Genomic DNA, 14,883 nt, shown 5'->3' on the forward strand with positions numbered 1-14,883 from the left:
CCTTCTCCCCACCCCCCACCCCCAACCAAAACAAAGAAACAAACAAAACCCCAAACCCACAACTCAGTTTCAAATAAGTTTTAAAGAAATGAGACTCTAAATATTTACATATGGATCAAGAAATAAATCACAAAACTATTTACAAAAATACACAGGCGTATATGCAAACAATTTACACGAGTTCACAAAAATATTAAAACATAAAAAAACACTATAAATTAAAATTTAAAACTCAGAAGTGTTGTCTAAGACATCCTAGGATGCTTCTCTCATGCAGGCCATGGCTGAAAAATCAGGTTTTTGCTACCTTAGAATCTAGACAGTAAAACAACCATGTAAAAATTTCACACTCATCAGAAAGGAAGGACAGCCCATGTGCAGACACGCTCCCTCCCGTACGGTCCGAACAGGCCATCGTGACACTCCCGTCACGCAGTCCTGGCGACCACATGCCCCCAACCATTTGGAAGTAGCCTTCTGACATACTCCTGCTTTCACTAGTGTGCCCTCACACACACTGCTCAGAAATCACTGTGCCAGGACACTGGACGGGCGGTGGCAGGGCCGGGAACAGACACGGGAGCTTCGCCAGTTCCTTCGCTGACTGAAGGGGCACATTTCACAGCTACACTGTCTGCATCTACTGCTGCTTCGAAAGTGTTAGCCCGCTCCCTGCCTCCACTCACACCAATGGTCCCTCTTCGGCACAGAATCAGTCCTGGAATTTTTCAACCTGACCTAATGTTTAAAAACGCTTTATCACTACGAAATGTGCAGGCCCATCCTTGGAGCCATCCAGGGAGTGCGCTGGAAAAGGAAACCAAATACACTGAGCGAAAGGTTCCAACAAAATGCAGTCACAAGAAATGGCACCTCTGGGGCTGTTAGCAAAGTCTCTGGCCAGACATCCAGGAATATTTATGTCAATCACACCGCACTGTGGCATCAGAATTTTGCCAAAGAAAAAAGTCTGGAGACATGAATATGAAAATACCAGTAAAATTATGGGTTTAATGCATAAGGCAGCTCCATTTCCTGGACCATAGTGCTCCATGGCAGAATTTGAAAGCAATCATCTTTAAGAACTCTACTTGTGAACGATACTGAGGTAACCTGGCTCACAGTGATTTGCCATCCAAGTTCTACCTACAATATTAGGAAGGGAAAGATACAGGCAAAGTCCTTCAAATAACCCCCCACGTTAAGGCTGTATCTACACACGTGGAGTGAAACAACTCTAGATTTTACCTAAAGTTTGTGTTTCACACTCAGACCAATACATTTGGTTCATTATTCTGTAATCAAAATATTTACCTGATATTTCTAGGCCCATAGGACATTGATAAAGTAACTGCTTTGAGGAATGAACCTTAGTATTTACGGAACAGACTTCGGTTTCAGGAGTAAATGTGTGTGACGACAAACCCACAGATATTAAGGTTAGACAGGACTTCTTCAGCCACATCCTTCTGGACCCTCACATCCTTCTAAGTTCCTTTTCTTTTTCATGGGAGAAGGAAAAAATACTGCTTAGGAGAACGGTGTGAAATGTTTCACTAGGATTACAAGGTCCCAATACTGAGGGAAAACCCTGTTACTAAAGCCACCTGTATGTCCTTGTCATATCAGCCCCTCTTTCAAACGGCGGTGCTGCTGGTGGGAACCCACAGGGGCTGTGTGACCCCCCAAGTGGCAATGGGCTGCCCTACTTGATAGAAGGATGGTTAAGGTAACCGGGTAAAACCAGTGCCGCGTATCCGCCAAAGCCCGGACTCCGGCACACAGCAGCACCCAGTGGGAGCAGCCACTCGCGCTGTGACCACGCACCCGCCGAATCTGCACCTGTAACGCAGAGGCCTACATCTCCACAGTGTTTCGGGACTTCTACCGTGATCTTTATTGAATCCCTCGAATCAATTCTGGGGGAACAAAAGAAAACTTTATAGAGACTATCTTCACATATAAATGCGTCTTAAAACTTTATTTCTTTTTCTAAATATAAATCCTTAAAATGCAATCACATTTTTTTAAATTAAAAAAAACTGGCATGACTCCTACTCTTTATACAAATTCACAGCAATAACAGCAGCATAAATTTAGCCTCTTAAAAGATTTCTTCCTTTGCTCTAAATAAAAGTTAATTCCAAGTTTAAAAAGCCAGAGCAGCGACCGCCCGGTAAATGGAATGAGATCCCCCTAACATCATCTACAAACCGAGCATTGGGAACATGTGAATGTATAAAAAATCAAGTATTATTAAAAGTCATGGAATGAAATGACCACCTGAACTCGTTTTGTAAATGCAGGACTGCCTTGCTAGGTAGTCTGGCACGCGCGTTCTGGGGTGAGCTGAGAAATGGAATCGCGCTGGGCTAGAAGTGTCTAGGCCAACTCTCATCAGGAATGCAACTTTCGAAGGGAAGTTCTGGGTCCTGAGCATGCTTACCATGGCTACAGTTATCAGAACAAGACCTGAAATGCTGGTGTACGTGGCAGTCACAGTCGACTGTGATCGCGGAGGTCGTGAGTGAACAGCGTGCTCATTCCTCAGGACAGAAGTGGTAACTGCCCAGAATTCCAACAGGTACAAGGGGGCTGTGTACTAACGGTTATTGCAGTTTTACTAATAGGTAGTACGTAGCTACTTTAAGAATACCCAGGAATACCCAGGAGTCTGGTTTAGAAACCGAAGTTAACATGTAGATTTGTAATCGTGATAAACTATGTATTCATCTAGTCAAACCATGCTGGGTTTTTTAATGAAAAAAGTTGCTTTAGGGAAACAAATGGTGTGAAATGTTTTAGTAGGATTATAATTTACCAATTATTAAGAGAAAAAAAATAACTGGAGGCAGGCAACCCATTGACAGCATTGCTCTAGTTTTCTGGTGCTAACAGTGTGCGCCGACTTCACCTGCAAAGAGTCTTTCATTCCCACTCTCTCCCCCACAGCGGCCTGAGCTTGTCCACTGGACAGACAGGAACAGCTACAAAAATAAGAACGTGAAGAATATGGCTCAGCCTGGGTCTAAGCAGTTTGACATTTTATGATGACTCTTTATTAAACTTAGTCTCAATGCCTTATTTTTTAACTATAATTTGCTAAATGTTCAATAGATTTATCTGAAGGACCAGAGACAAGTCTTTCTCTGTTCTAATTTAACACAAAAGACGGGGGAATGGCGTGAGAAAAACCGAGTGTCAGTGTGGGCGAGCGACGAGGCTACTGGAAAAGTCAAAAGGAATGCGAAGGAAAACGCAAACGCCTCCCAGGAAGTGGACACAAACTGCTCGGAACTGTACAGCAAATAGTGAGAATGACAAAGTCAAATTCAAATGCAGGTAAAGGCAGTCCTCAGGCTCTTACAAATTAGTTCTATATGGCAAGTCTGCTGTGACACTTTTTTTTTTTTACTGTTCTCAACACAGTGCCCTCATTTGGATCTCTTTTAATGACAAAAATGAGCCTATAGATGAAGAGGTGGTAATGAAACAGCAGGGGAAAAAAGATAGTGATTTATTTTTCTTAGTATTTTTTTTAATGTGGTCAGGGGACTTGTAGCTTTTTTCTTTTTCTTTTTTTTTTTTTAATCTTTTTGGTTACTGAAAAAAATAGAACAGTCCACTGTCCAGCAGAGGCTGCTTCAACTCTATTGCTCTCAGGGCTCATTCCGCATGGACCTGCGTTTCAGGGTGCTGCAAGGCCAGCTCTGTGGGCAGGAAGGCCCCCTGCCCCAAAGCTGTGGCGTAGGTCCTGTTCTGTGGGAGGGGAAAGCCAGAGGGCACGTAGGGCCCCACGGCTCCTCCTCCAAAGCCTCCTCGCTGGGGCTGAGGCGGAGAGTGGTAGCCCTCCAGGTTGTCGTACTGTGACATGGCAGTCATGCCACTCTGGCGCTTGCCGTGTGCTTGGTACTGGAACAGCACCCCAGGGTCCCTCTCCATGTTCTGGGTATGGTGCAGCTTCAGGCTATGACTCCTCTCCGGTTTAGGGGGCGGGACTGTGGACTGGCCGAGGTGCTCCTCCTCGTTGTAGCAGTCTCTGGAGTGTTTGTCTGGGGCAGGGGGCTGCCTCGCCCGAGGCCTCTCCAGCTCTTTGGAGAGCCTTACCTCTTTGTGGTTCAGTCTTAGAGACTCCTGCCCTGCTGTAATGTACTTCCCTCCAGAGTTATGGAAGCTGACGGGCTCAGAAGCGTCTGGAATCCCTTTGGACCCATAATCTACCTGGCCAGCCCCCTGGGGGTAGGGCGGCCCGTTTTTGGACTCACACAGTTGCCTATGGCTTGCTTCCTGATGCGCCCTGTGCTCAGGGAGACTGCAGCCCAGGTCGTGGAGCTTCCTGTTCCTGAGACTGCTCTGCTTCTGCGGGAGGGACGGTCTCTCCGCCTGCCCGTTGCCGTGTCCCCCGTGGTGATGGGCTCTGTCGAACTCTGCCTCCGGGTGCTTCCTGTAGAAGCGGTCACCTCCCTCGGGACTGAGGGCCTTGGCCGGGGGCCGCCCCTCCTTCCCCTCGGCCACCGAGAGAAGTCCAGTTTTCCCAGGATCGGATTTACTGCGCAGGTGGATGACGTAGATCCCGCCCATGTCGTCCTGCAGAGCGGGGGCCATGTTGTCGTACTGGGACATGACGGGCCCTTTCACCTTCTGCCGAGCCCGGCTCTCTCTCCGGATGGACTGCATGCGGTACTTTTCCATGTCCTCAAAATCCCAGGAGGTGTAAGTGTGCTTTACGTCAGCGCCTGGAGGCATGCTGACCACGTTATGGTCGTTACCGGAGAAATAGCCGGTCACGGTGGCCCGGGGACGCGGAGGAAAGCCAGCGTAGCCGTACACGTTCTTTCCCTGCAGCCGAGGGTTGTAGAAAGCGAACTCGCGGCCGGGCAGGCGGTGCAGGGGCCTCAGCTGCACGGTGCCGTAGGCGTCCATGTCGCACAGCGCCCCCTCGGGACTGTAATAGGAGCTGGAAGAACTGGAGTAGGGGCTGTACCGGTAGTGGACCCGACCGTTCTCAAAGTAAGGCTGGAGCTGAGTTACGTGGTAATCCGAGCGCGCCTGGGAGGACTGATATGGCTTATACTGGTACAGGGGTCTGGAGCAGTAGGCTGGTTCGTCGTCTGGGGGCACTTCTGTCCGCGAGATGGGAACTGAGCGAATCATGGTGGATGGGGCGGCGTGGAGAGACTGCACCCTCCGGATGGTAGGGTACGGGGGAATTTCTTCAGGGTAACAACCACTCCTGACAGACGAGCTCAACGAAGACACATACTCGACCCGGCTGCATGGCTTGGAGTGGTGTCCAGACGCACTTCTCCCTGGGGCCACGTATGTGTTATAACGAGGGCCCATGGAGGCTGGTGGCTCGGATCTGGACCCATACACTTGGTGTGCCTCCACTTTATTGTGATGTGGAGGCACACTCTGGGGACGGTACTGGCAGTTTGGAGTCATACTGAAATGCACACAGTTGTCTGGACCGAAGGGTTCAGTGGTGGCATCAGGCCTCACAAAGCTGGAGTAAGGAGTTTTCTGAGAAGCATGCTTAGGCTGCGGGACAGGAATTGGCAAAGGCAAAATATCCTCCACAGAGGCTGAAGAAGCAGAGACAAAGGGATGGTAACCGGAACTGCTGGTCGCATCTGCACTGTTGGAGTGAATGGCAGCAGCAACTTTACTCTCCATCGTCCTGGTGGGAGGCACCGGGGCAGTGAAGCCGCAGGGGGCGTGCACAGGGACAGACTCAGCGCGCAGGTGCAGCGGCGGGGCCCTGGAGCCTTCCCACCCCTTTTCAGGAAGGCCTGGCTGGAGAGCGGGAGCAGAGACGGGACATGGAGCAGCAGTGCTGCCATCGCCGACAAGGACAGGAGCAGAGTCGTCCACGGCTCTGGGTTCCGGTGGCCTCTCTGGAACTGGAAGTGCTCCTTGAACCTATTGAAAAATTGTAATATTACAAGTTTGTTTTCTGTGCATCCCTCTGTGGACCCAAACACTATGACATTTGTAACTCACAAGTTGAGGCTATTGGGGTAGCAGCTTCAAATTCCCCACGTGGTCACATTGCACAGGACAGTAGGCCCACCTGTCCCCACAGCCGGAAACGGCCTGCATGGCTACAGGGTGTAGTAGCCATCACCATCTTGAGGACGGTTCTAATTTATGGTGGCTTTTACATGTGCGATGAGGTTGCCCATGGCATCATCTAAATGTGCAGACCAAACCAGAGGCTTCCCCAAATAACCGTCAGGCTGAAAAGTATATGTGCAATCTATCTGCCCGGCTCAGGCTCAACGCCAGGGCCACTCTGCTTGACAAAAAGCGTGGGTTCTCCCTGGAGGGAGTTTCAAAGTGACTCCCAGCTGCAATGTGAGCAGTTTTAAGTCCCCAAGTCTAGAGAAGGGCAACATAAGTGACTTAAGGCAGCATTCAACTCCGTCAGTCACTGTCTGTCCCCAGCCGTCTACTCCACCCTGGTGTGCGGCAGCAGTGGCCGACCACAATCTTCACAGCAACACTGCGAAGGCACCATCCTTGAGAAACAGCTGCTAGAAACAGTGTCCTCCGCTAAAGACAGACACTGAAGTACTTTTAGTTCAAGGTGACCAAAAAACTTGGTGCACTTTGTTAAAACATGAGAAAATTAGGAAGCAACATTAGCCCTCTGCATACACTTCTCATCAAACCAGGTGCTTGACGGCAGACTCTTCTGGTTTGTGTTGAGAAAATAGCAAGAAGTCCTATGACCTCATACTTCCAACAAGTGTACAAGGCAGAGAGTCTTACACATGTCTTGAGAATAAAGCACTTTGATGAAACAGACGTGAGTAACTGGCAGGCATGACTTGCCCAAAGTCACAATGAGTCAGCGATGGAGCTGGAGAAAACCCCCTGCAAGCCCAACACCGAAAGCCCAGCCTGACTCATTTGACTATTGCCTCTTTGTATCACTATGAAGAAACCACCCAGATACTTTAGGAAGGTAGCAGGTAGCAGATCTAGTTAAACCATAGTCATTGCATAACCAGCACCAGGGAAAAACCTCCCCTGGGAAATGTTTCAGGAAAACCTGCCAGAAGGCTTTATCTGACTCAAAGATAACGCACAATGAGGGGAAAGGGATAGGGACATACCTTCGAAAAAAGTACATTTGATCTCACTGGCTTTCTCCCCTCCTTACCTTGTGCGAATTATTTGGTCCTATGCTGGTGGCTGCTGGTACCTGCCCCACAGCTGATAACTGCTCTGCTGCTCTTTGGGAAGGAGGTGGAGGGAGGGGACGGCCGGTTCTATGAGGACGCTGAAGGGTGGCGGCAGCAAAGTCCACTGCGGTGGGCTGTTCAGCCACATCCCAGTGGACTTCCCTGGTGCTGACGTCAGCTGTTGCTGGAGCCATTGTCATGTAAGCCAGGGTGGCCGTGCTGGTATTCTCTTCAGGGGACCCAGAGGGAGCGTAGATTTTGTCCCTTGGCAAATTAGAAGGTGTGGAAGATTTGTCTGCAAATTGTGAGGGGTGATGGGGCTTATCCACGCTTGCACCAAGATAAGAAGGAGGCTGATCTCCACTGTAGAAATGAACTTGAGGTTGGTCCTGATCCGCAAAGGAGACAGTTGGCACAGTGGTCTTCCCAGCCTGGTCTTCAGGGAAAATGATGTGATCGTCACACTTCAACTCTGTTAAGGGAACTGCCGTGATTCTGGCCTTTTCTGGGTCCCCAGGTAAATAGGGGCGATGGGGCTGGAAGTCTGCCTGGTGGAGCTGCTCCCCAGGCTCCATCGCACTGGGATGGGTGCGATCCCTGACAGCTGCTGTGTCTGGTACGAGCTGGTCACAGGTCCCAGGTGCACTGTTCTGGAGGACGAACTGCTCTGCAGGCCTGTCGGTCGGGAAGTAGGCTTTATCGAGAGGAACGTGAGAGTGGGAACCCGGCAGTCTGTCTTCAGCTGCAGCTGCCGCTAGGTCTCCGTAGTTCGTGGGAGCAGCCTGGGAAGCCCCTGGTCTCTTCGAGGGCTGGGTGGAGGCTTGCTGTGCAGACTCCGCTAATGCCAGCGCCAACAGGCGGGCAACATTTTTCGGAGGTGGTGGCGGCGGGATAAGAGAGACTGAACTGACAGGAATGGACTCCTGAGGGGGGTCATGGGGAACTGCTCCTGGTGGGAAATTAGGAAAAAATGAGAGTGAAAAGGTAGCTTGTATTATCCTATACACGGAAAGCCAACACGCCCCGTTTGACCGCTAAAAATATAGATGCCTTCCGTATTTCAAAGCGGCAATCCGCGTTCTTCTATCCCACATGCAAGGCTGGAGAAAACACATCTGGTTCAGAAGGAAAACTGAAACAAAAAGGGTTTAAGGGTTGCAATCTCCTCTTGAATTGCTATGGAGATGGGGGTAAAAAAGGCGGGTCCCTCATCGGGCTCAGGAAAGATTGCTTAGGAAACACGTTTCAAGTGCTTGCGATGGTTTAGGGTAGTTTTTACATCTGGTGTGTAGGCTGGCTGGTGAACATGTTAGGCTAACATACAGGTGTTTTATTAGAAGAGAATATAGAATCAAGAGCTATAAAGTTGTGCAAAAAAAAAAAAAATCCATGGATTCTGACTGTCCAAAGAGACAAGGGGACTTTGTGGAGCTTGGAAGCAGGACCACTGGCCCTTTGGATTTTTGTTTGACTTTAACTTAAGGCTTTGAGCCTTCGGCACCACCCAGACACACACTCTTTGATTAGAGGGTAGGTGTCGGGCCAGTTCCTCTCTTACAAGGCACAGACGGCGCACAGAACTGCAGGTCCCTCTTAGCCTAAAGAAAGAATGGAGGCAAGCGAACGGTACCTGTCTGAGCCTGTCCACAAGGCACAGCCTTACTCTGACCGCTGGGGGCGGGCTGCTCCTCCTCTCCCGGCGATTCTGCTTCGGCAGCAGCCACCTGCTCTGGGGGCCGGACTTCAGATTCGCACCCTTCTTGGGCCTCTCTCTCGCTTGTCTTCGTCTCTCCTACCTGGGCTGGGGGTTTATTTGTGGCAGCACCTGCATCCACACTTGTGCTCCACGTTGGAGAGGACACAGTCGGGGCTGTGGTAGCGGAGGCCGCGCCAATCGCTTCCGACACCCGAGTGGGGAGAGTCACTGAGATCGGCTCAGAGATGTTCATAGAAGGCGACTTGCTTAACTTCCGTCCAATATTTGGAGAGAAGGCATAGACGACCTTTTCGGTGAATGAGGATGGCTTCGACGATTTCTCCTCACTTGGGCTCAAGTCCAGGGTGAAGAACGGGCTCAGTTTCTCCTGAAGAGGAGACACAGGCTCAGAGCTTGCAGTGCTTCCTGGGGTCTGAGATTGACTGCCGCCTGCTTCCGTATCCTTTCTGTTTGTACTCGCTTTCTCCTTGGAGTACCCTATGCAGTCCAAGAAGGAAGCGCCGCTCTCCAGACATTCGGATTCGGCCTTCGGCGGACTGCACTGGAATGACATCGGGTCAAAATCCAGGCTGGCCACACCAATGTCCGGCGGGCTCAAGTCAACGTCCTCGGCTGAATGCGGAGACACCAGGGCTGGGATATGAAGCAGCCCCACGTCCTCCTCACTCTCATTGTCGTGGGGCAGGTTATCATAGGAATTGCAGCGGTTCCCCAGCATCTCTCCATTAAAGGAGGCACTCAGCGCATCGCTGCTGGACCTGGGTCTTCTGGGTCGGAACAGCTTGGAATCACCTGGCAAAAGGGATAACAGTATCTGAGGACAAATGTCCCAGGAGCACAATGTCACAAGTCTCCTACTTAGTACATGTGAGGCAAGACAATGCTACCTCTCATTTTCTTTCAGGTAATCAACTCTTGGGGCACACAGATGAAACACCCAAATGCAGTGCTAAATCGCACACACCTCTGATATAACCAGCGCGAGAACGCAGTGGCTGTGGTTTCAGCAGGAAACAGGACTCAGAGCTCTTGGGTGCTATTACTAGTCCCTCACTGACTCTTGCTGTGGCTAGGCAAGTTTTTAATTTCTTTTTCTCTTATTTTATCATGGACCTCACATAAGCCTTGTGAGGTAGAATGAATCACTTTAAAAAAGTATGCTGGATATACAGCAGCAAGAGTGTTTGGTTTGGTTTTGGTGAGGAAAAGTCCTCCCAACACCCAAATTTCAAAAAAAAAATAAACTTCTCAGTGAAAATATCTCTACAATCTCATAAAGAATTAACACATATTGTAAGGGATTTCTTTCAGATACTTAAACAAGAAAAATTTCATTTTTTCAAGAATAGTTGTTAAGTTTCTCAGGCAGCATCAGTCCTCAAAAGTGCTAGAGGACTTTTCAAATCATACAATTTTATGACATCACTAAACATCCACCTGGTGGAAGTCCTCTCTCTCAGCATTTGATTACAACTCTTGGAACTGCCACAGTGAAAGTGTACTACAAAGGCAGAAACTGTCTTAACACGAAACATCCATTAATACATTGCCCATGTGTAAAATTAACCCCTGCTCAAACATGGGTTCCTGCTCACTGCTACCCAGCCCACTACATTGTGTTTTGTGAAGTGTTCCCGTAACTAAAGTGAAACGGAAACTCTTGGAACACCTGTAGGAGGTTAGGTGCCCAACTAAAGTGACTTGCGAGGTTGTCTCGATCACAGACACGGTCACAGCCAACCAGGATGTGGCAGTTAGAATAGTTAACAACTGAGGACCAGAAAGCTGACCAGGATGACGCCACCCAGGACACTTCAAAAGAGCACGATTCGAACATCAACAGACTGAAAAAAAGCCCTCAGGAAATCAGTGTAGCTCTCGGTTATTTTTGTAAAAGGGGCCTTCTTTACAATCCTGCTGCATGAGCCAGAAATGAAGTAAAGGATGTCCTACTTGCTATTACACGGTTTTGTCAAAAAACTTTTATTTCCTTCCCAGTCAGTGCTGAAGTAGTTGTTCGTTCATTCTAAAAATTAGTACAAAGTTGCAACAATAACCTGACTTTACTAGATAGAAGCTAAAATTTATTTTCATACTTTCAGTTTTGTTTTTCAAGTTACAATCAAACTTTTCTGCATTATTTAGCATAAAATTCTGGTCCCCATTTCAAGCAGATTCACCTCTCCTGGTACCAACTGTGCCCAGATCATGAAGACAGCCAGTAATCGAGCTGGCCTATGAAATTTAACGTTGGTTAGCCATCCTTAAGACGGAAGACTACGAGTCAGAATATCCAAACTGCGTAACTGCATGCTTTGCAACACTGTACTCTCATTGTGAAATGTAAAGAAATACTAATAATACAACTTTTCACTAGGCATTAATAACTATAAATGGTTAACTTTAACTGTTTTACCTGTTTTTATGCAAATTGAATAGCAACTGGGTCAAAAACAAACAAATAAAAGGCTGGTACCATACTTAAACATCAATAGACAATACAAAACAGATACCAGTATTCTTAAGAAATGGTGGTCTATAGCCTATTTATTAAGCATATATTTATAAAACACACCCATTTTGTTTTTATGAAATATAGAATAAAATGATTCACGTGTTTGATCTTACCATCGCCTGCATGCAGAGAAGTAAGAGACTCTTCACTTTTAGCGGAACGGAGGGTTCCTTCTGCCCTGCCACCTTGAGAATCAAAACCAAACAGTGTGAGGCTTTATTCATTGTTACATGCATAGTGAAAGGGAGCACTGTCTTTCTCTACGTGCACTGAAACTTCCAACAGTGATTAGTTCGTACACTGACAGTCACATTCAATTTAGCACCCTATCATATAACGTATTGTTCTCAAATGGCTGCCTCAATGAAAAATCTTTTTTCTAAAGGATTATAAACTTGAGGAAAAAAATGAATTTAAAAATGTCTTCCTTTTACATTTCTTGAAGATCAGTATGACGCCACACTGCATTTAGGGCAGGCCCAGTAAATCCAATGACTGGGGTGGCGTCCCTTTAAGAAGACTAGATGCACAGAGATGAAGGAGGCAGGGACCGGAGTGATGCCACCACAAGCCAAGGGATGCGGAGCGACACCAGTAGACCAGTAGCTGGAAGGGGCAAGGATTCGGTCCTGGATTCTTCAGTGGGACCATGGCCCTGCCGATACCTTGATTTCAGACTTTTAGGCTTCTAGTACTTTAAGGAAATAATTTTTTGTTGTTTTAAGCCACCCAGTCTGTGGCAACTTGTTACAGCAGCCCTAGGACATTATACTGGTACTACACACCTATAGAATCTGATTTGTTAAACATCCTCATCCTACTTCATTCACCTCTTGGCACACTCAGTACTGCTGACACTTTCTTTCCAGCCCCACCCCCCACATCACTTCGGGGGACCGCACTCATCCCTTTTGTTCTCTGCCTGCCTTTCTCGCCATTACTTCTCATTCTCCTTCGGGATGACGCTGCCTTTTCCAGTCCCGTAAACACTGCTTTTCTCCAGGATTCGGCCCCAAACCTGCTTCTCTCACTCAGCAGGGTCTCCATGGGCCATAACATCTATCTCTAGGATTTTCACCCTCAGCGGTTGCTGATGACTTTCCAGTCTGTGTGTCTAGTTGTATTAAACACCTTTACTGAATTCCAGACCCACGCCACCAATCCTCTCCTGGGCCTGTCAAACTCACTATGTCCAAAATAAACACAGTGTTTTTCTTCCCTCCCTTATCATTTCTATCAAAACCTGAAAATTATCTTTGTTCCTCCTTTTTTCTCACCCTTCACAATCAGTCACCCAGCACTGTGGAACCTGCTTCCTAAGGGTCTCTCATATCTGTTTCCCACTGACACTGCACATTCCAGACACTCATTTCCTGCTTGTAGGATGGTGACAGTCCCCTAACTTACTGTCCAGTCTCCAGTCTCAATTCCCTTCCCACAGATTCCTGACACTGCTGCTGAAGTCATCTTTCTTAAATCCAAACTTGGTCATGTCACACACTGAGGCCATTCAGTAACACCCCAAGAAATGCGGGACAAAACCAAACTCTTCGGCAGGCACACAGTGACCCGAACCTCTTCTTGTACCTTACTACGTAGCCAAGTTCTTTTGAGTTCCCCATGCACACACAGGCACACACTTCGCTCCCAATTCCTGAACGGGAATGCCTTCATTCTTCAACACCAAGTTGAAGCTGCTGTTTTCTGACCGCCAGGTCCTCTCCCCACGTGCTTTGGTAATTCCTACCATAGCTATCTTACACAAACCTTTATTCCAATAGCTATGCATGAAATTTACTTTCTCATACATATGACTTCCCAGGTAAGACTGTGAAGGCGGGAAAGTGTCTGAATTTTCTGTCTGCAGAGGCTGCGCTCAGTGTACCCAGCGCATGCTCAGCACACGACTGCAAACTGAGTGCGTGCGGGACTAGATGACCTGAGCAGGTTTCTAACATGGCCTGAGAGCAAAGCACCACGGTATCTCCTAGGTTAGAAGCTGTATCAGTAGAACATGGGTTTTAGGCTATTTTTAAAAGAGTCTTTTCAACATCAGTAATAGATCTATTTGAACCCAAGAGACCTGCATCAGTCTTCTCGTAAAATGACAGTTTCTTTTGGTAAAAAAAAATTATACGTTTGAAAAGTAAGTTGAAACATGGCTTTGTCATTTTTTGATATCTGTAAAAGTAGATTAATAAATTTAAATACCACAGCAGTTATTTTTAATTAACAACAATAAACTATGTTACAAATATGTTGCAAATTTTTAACCACTCACAAAATATATAATCTATACAGTGTCCCTAAGAAATTAAGTATTCTACATATTTACATATCATCTATGTATTTGGGGATAAAGAGTCAATAAAAGAAGACAATTCACATGTAGCAACACACCTCTGGAATAGCCTATGGAAGCACATCACAACAACACACTGAGCCCACGTCCAGAGTAAGAAAGAGCCGCCACAACAGAGTGAAACGTGTGGACCGACTGCCTAACTGCTCTCCCAGCGGCCACACAGGGATGGCGGGAGGGCACTGACCTTTCAGGGCCATCGCTTTCATCTCGGAAGGCTCGCTCTCGTTACGCTGCAACTTCCGCTTAGAAACAGAGGATGATTTCCCCAGGTTGAAAAAGGAACGCCAGCTGCCCACAGGAGATTTTTTCATTTTATTCTGAGGCCTCCTCCTATGAGAGAGAAAATAATCTGTGCTAAAATATCCAAGGAGCTGTCTTTACTTCCAGAAAATGAACAAATGATGAAAGAACTCAACATCCAGGAGAGGCACACCCACCGCCCACACGGCACCCTCTGCGCAGAGCAGCTAAACTGCACAGCTACAGCTAAACCAAACAGCTACAGCTAAACTGCACAGCTACAGCGTGGAATGGAGATTTAACTGTATGGATTTTCATGTTAGTAATTAGTTTCACAAAGGTAATTTTTATACAAATTGTCATATTTAGATCTAACCTCACAGTCTAGGAAATAAGTAAGAGTAAGACATCTGTGGGAATAGGAAATATTAAAACTCCGAAAACAGAGTTAAAGAAATGGATTTTAGTTGCGAGTAAAGCAAAGTAAGCCAAGCATGAAGAAAAGCATTAAGGACAGTAACTAACATATATGGAAGGCCAGGCACTGTGCTAGCTGCTTGTGTAATATATCCCTTAAACTCTGTATAACAAGATGAGGAAGGTACCATCATTCTCTTTTTAAGGAAATGACAACACTAAAAAATTCAGTTAACTTCCCCAATGTTATAAAACTGGTGAAGGATGGAGTTGGGGCTGGAAGCCAGGTGTTGCTCTATCACAGTATCTAACTGTCTTGATTACTACTCTATACGGCGATTTTTGAGAAAATTATGAAACTAAAACATAAATTCAAGACACTGAAGACAAACCAGGGATGACAAAGTAAGAGTATGTTCTAGCTTTCTGCTGTCGGGGC

At 47.2% G+C, this 14,883-nt stretch overlaps 1 protein-coding gene across 5 annotated transcripts in view; it reads right to left on the bottom strand.

The window, feature by feature from the left end:
• Positions 1-3,599: 3,599 nt before the first annotated feature.
• The window catches only part of ARHGAP32 (Rho GTPase activating protein 32), a 265,997-nt gene continuing 254,713 nt past the window's right edge, over positions 3,600-14,883 (bottom strand). For all 5 annotated transcript variants that reach the window (XM_028527567.2, XM_036014652.1, XM_028527566.2 and 2 more), the window contains 5 exons: positions 13,972-14,117; positions 11,536-11,607; positions 8,821-9,699; positions 7,169-8,139; positions 3,600-5,922 (listed from right to left, as the gene is read on the bottom strand). In XM_028527567.2, the coding sequence (XP_028383368.2) occupies positions 3,667-5,922; positions 7,169-8,139; positions 8,821-9,699; positions 11,536-11,607; positions 13,972-14,117 (4,324 nt within the window). In that variant the 3' untranslated portion in view covers positions 3,600-3,666. The remainder of the gene's footprint in view (positions 5,923-7,168; positions 8,140-8,820; positions 9,700-11,535; positions 11,608-13,971; positions 14,118-14,883) is intronic.

Source organism: Phyllostomus discolor, chromosome 13 (assembly GCF_004126475.2).
Source record: "Phyllostomus discolor isolate MPI-MPIP mPhyDis1 chromosome 13, mPhyDis1.pri.v3, whole genome shotgun sequence".
Lineage (NCBI taxonomy): Eukaryota > Metazoa > Chordata > Mammalia > Chiroptera > Phyllostomidae > Phyllostomus > Phyllostomus discolor.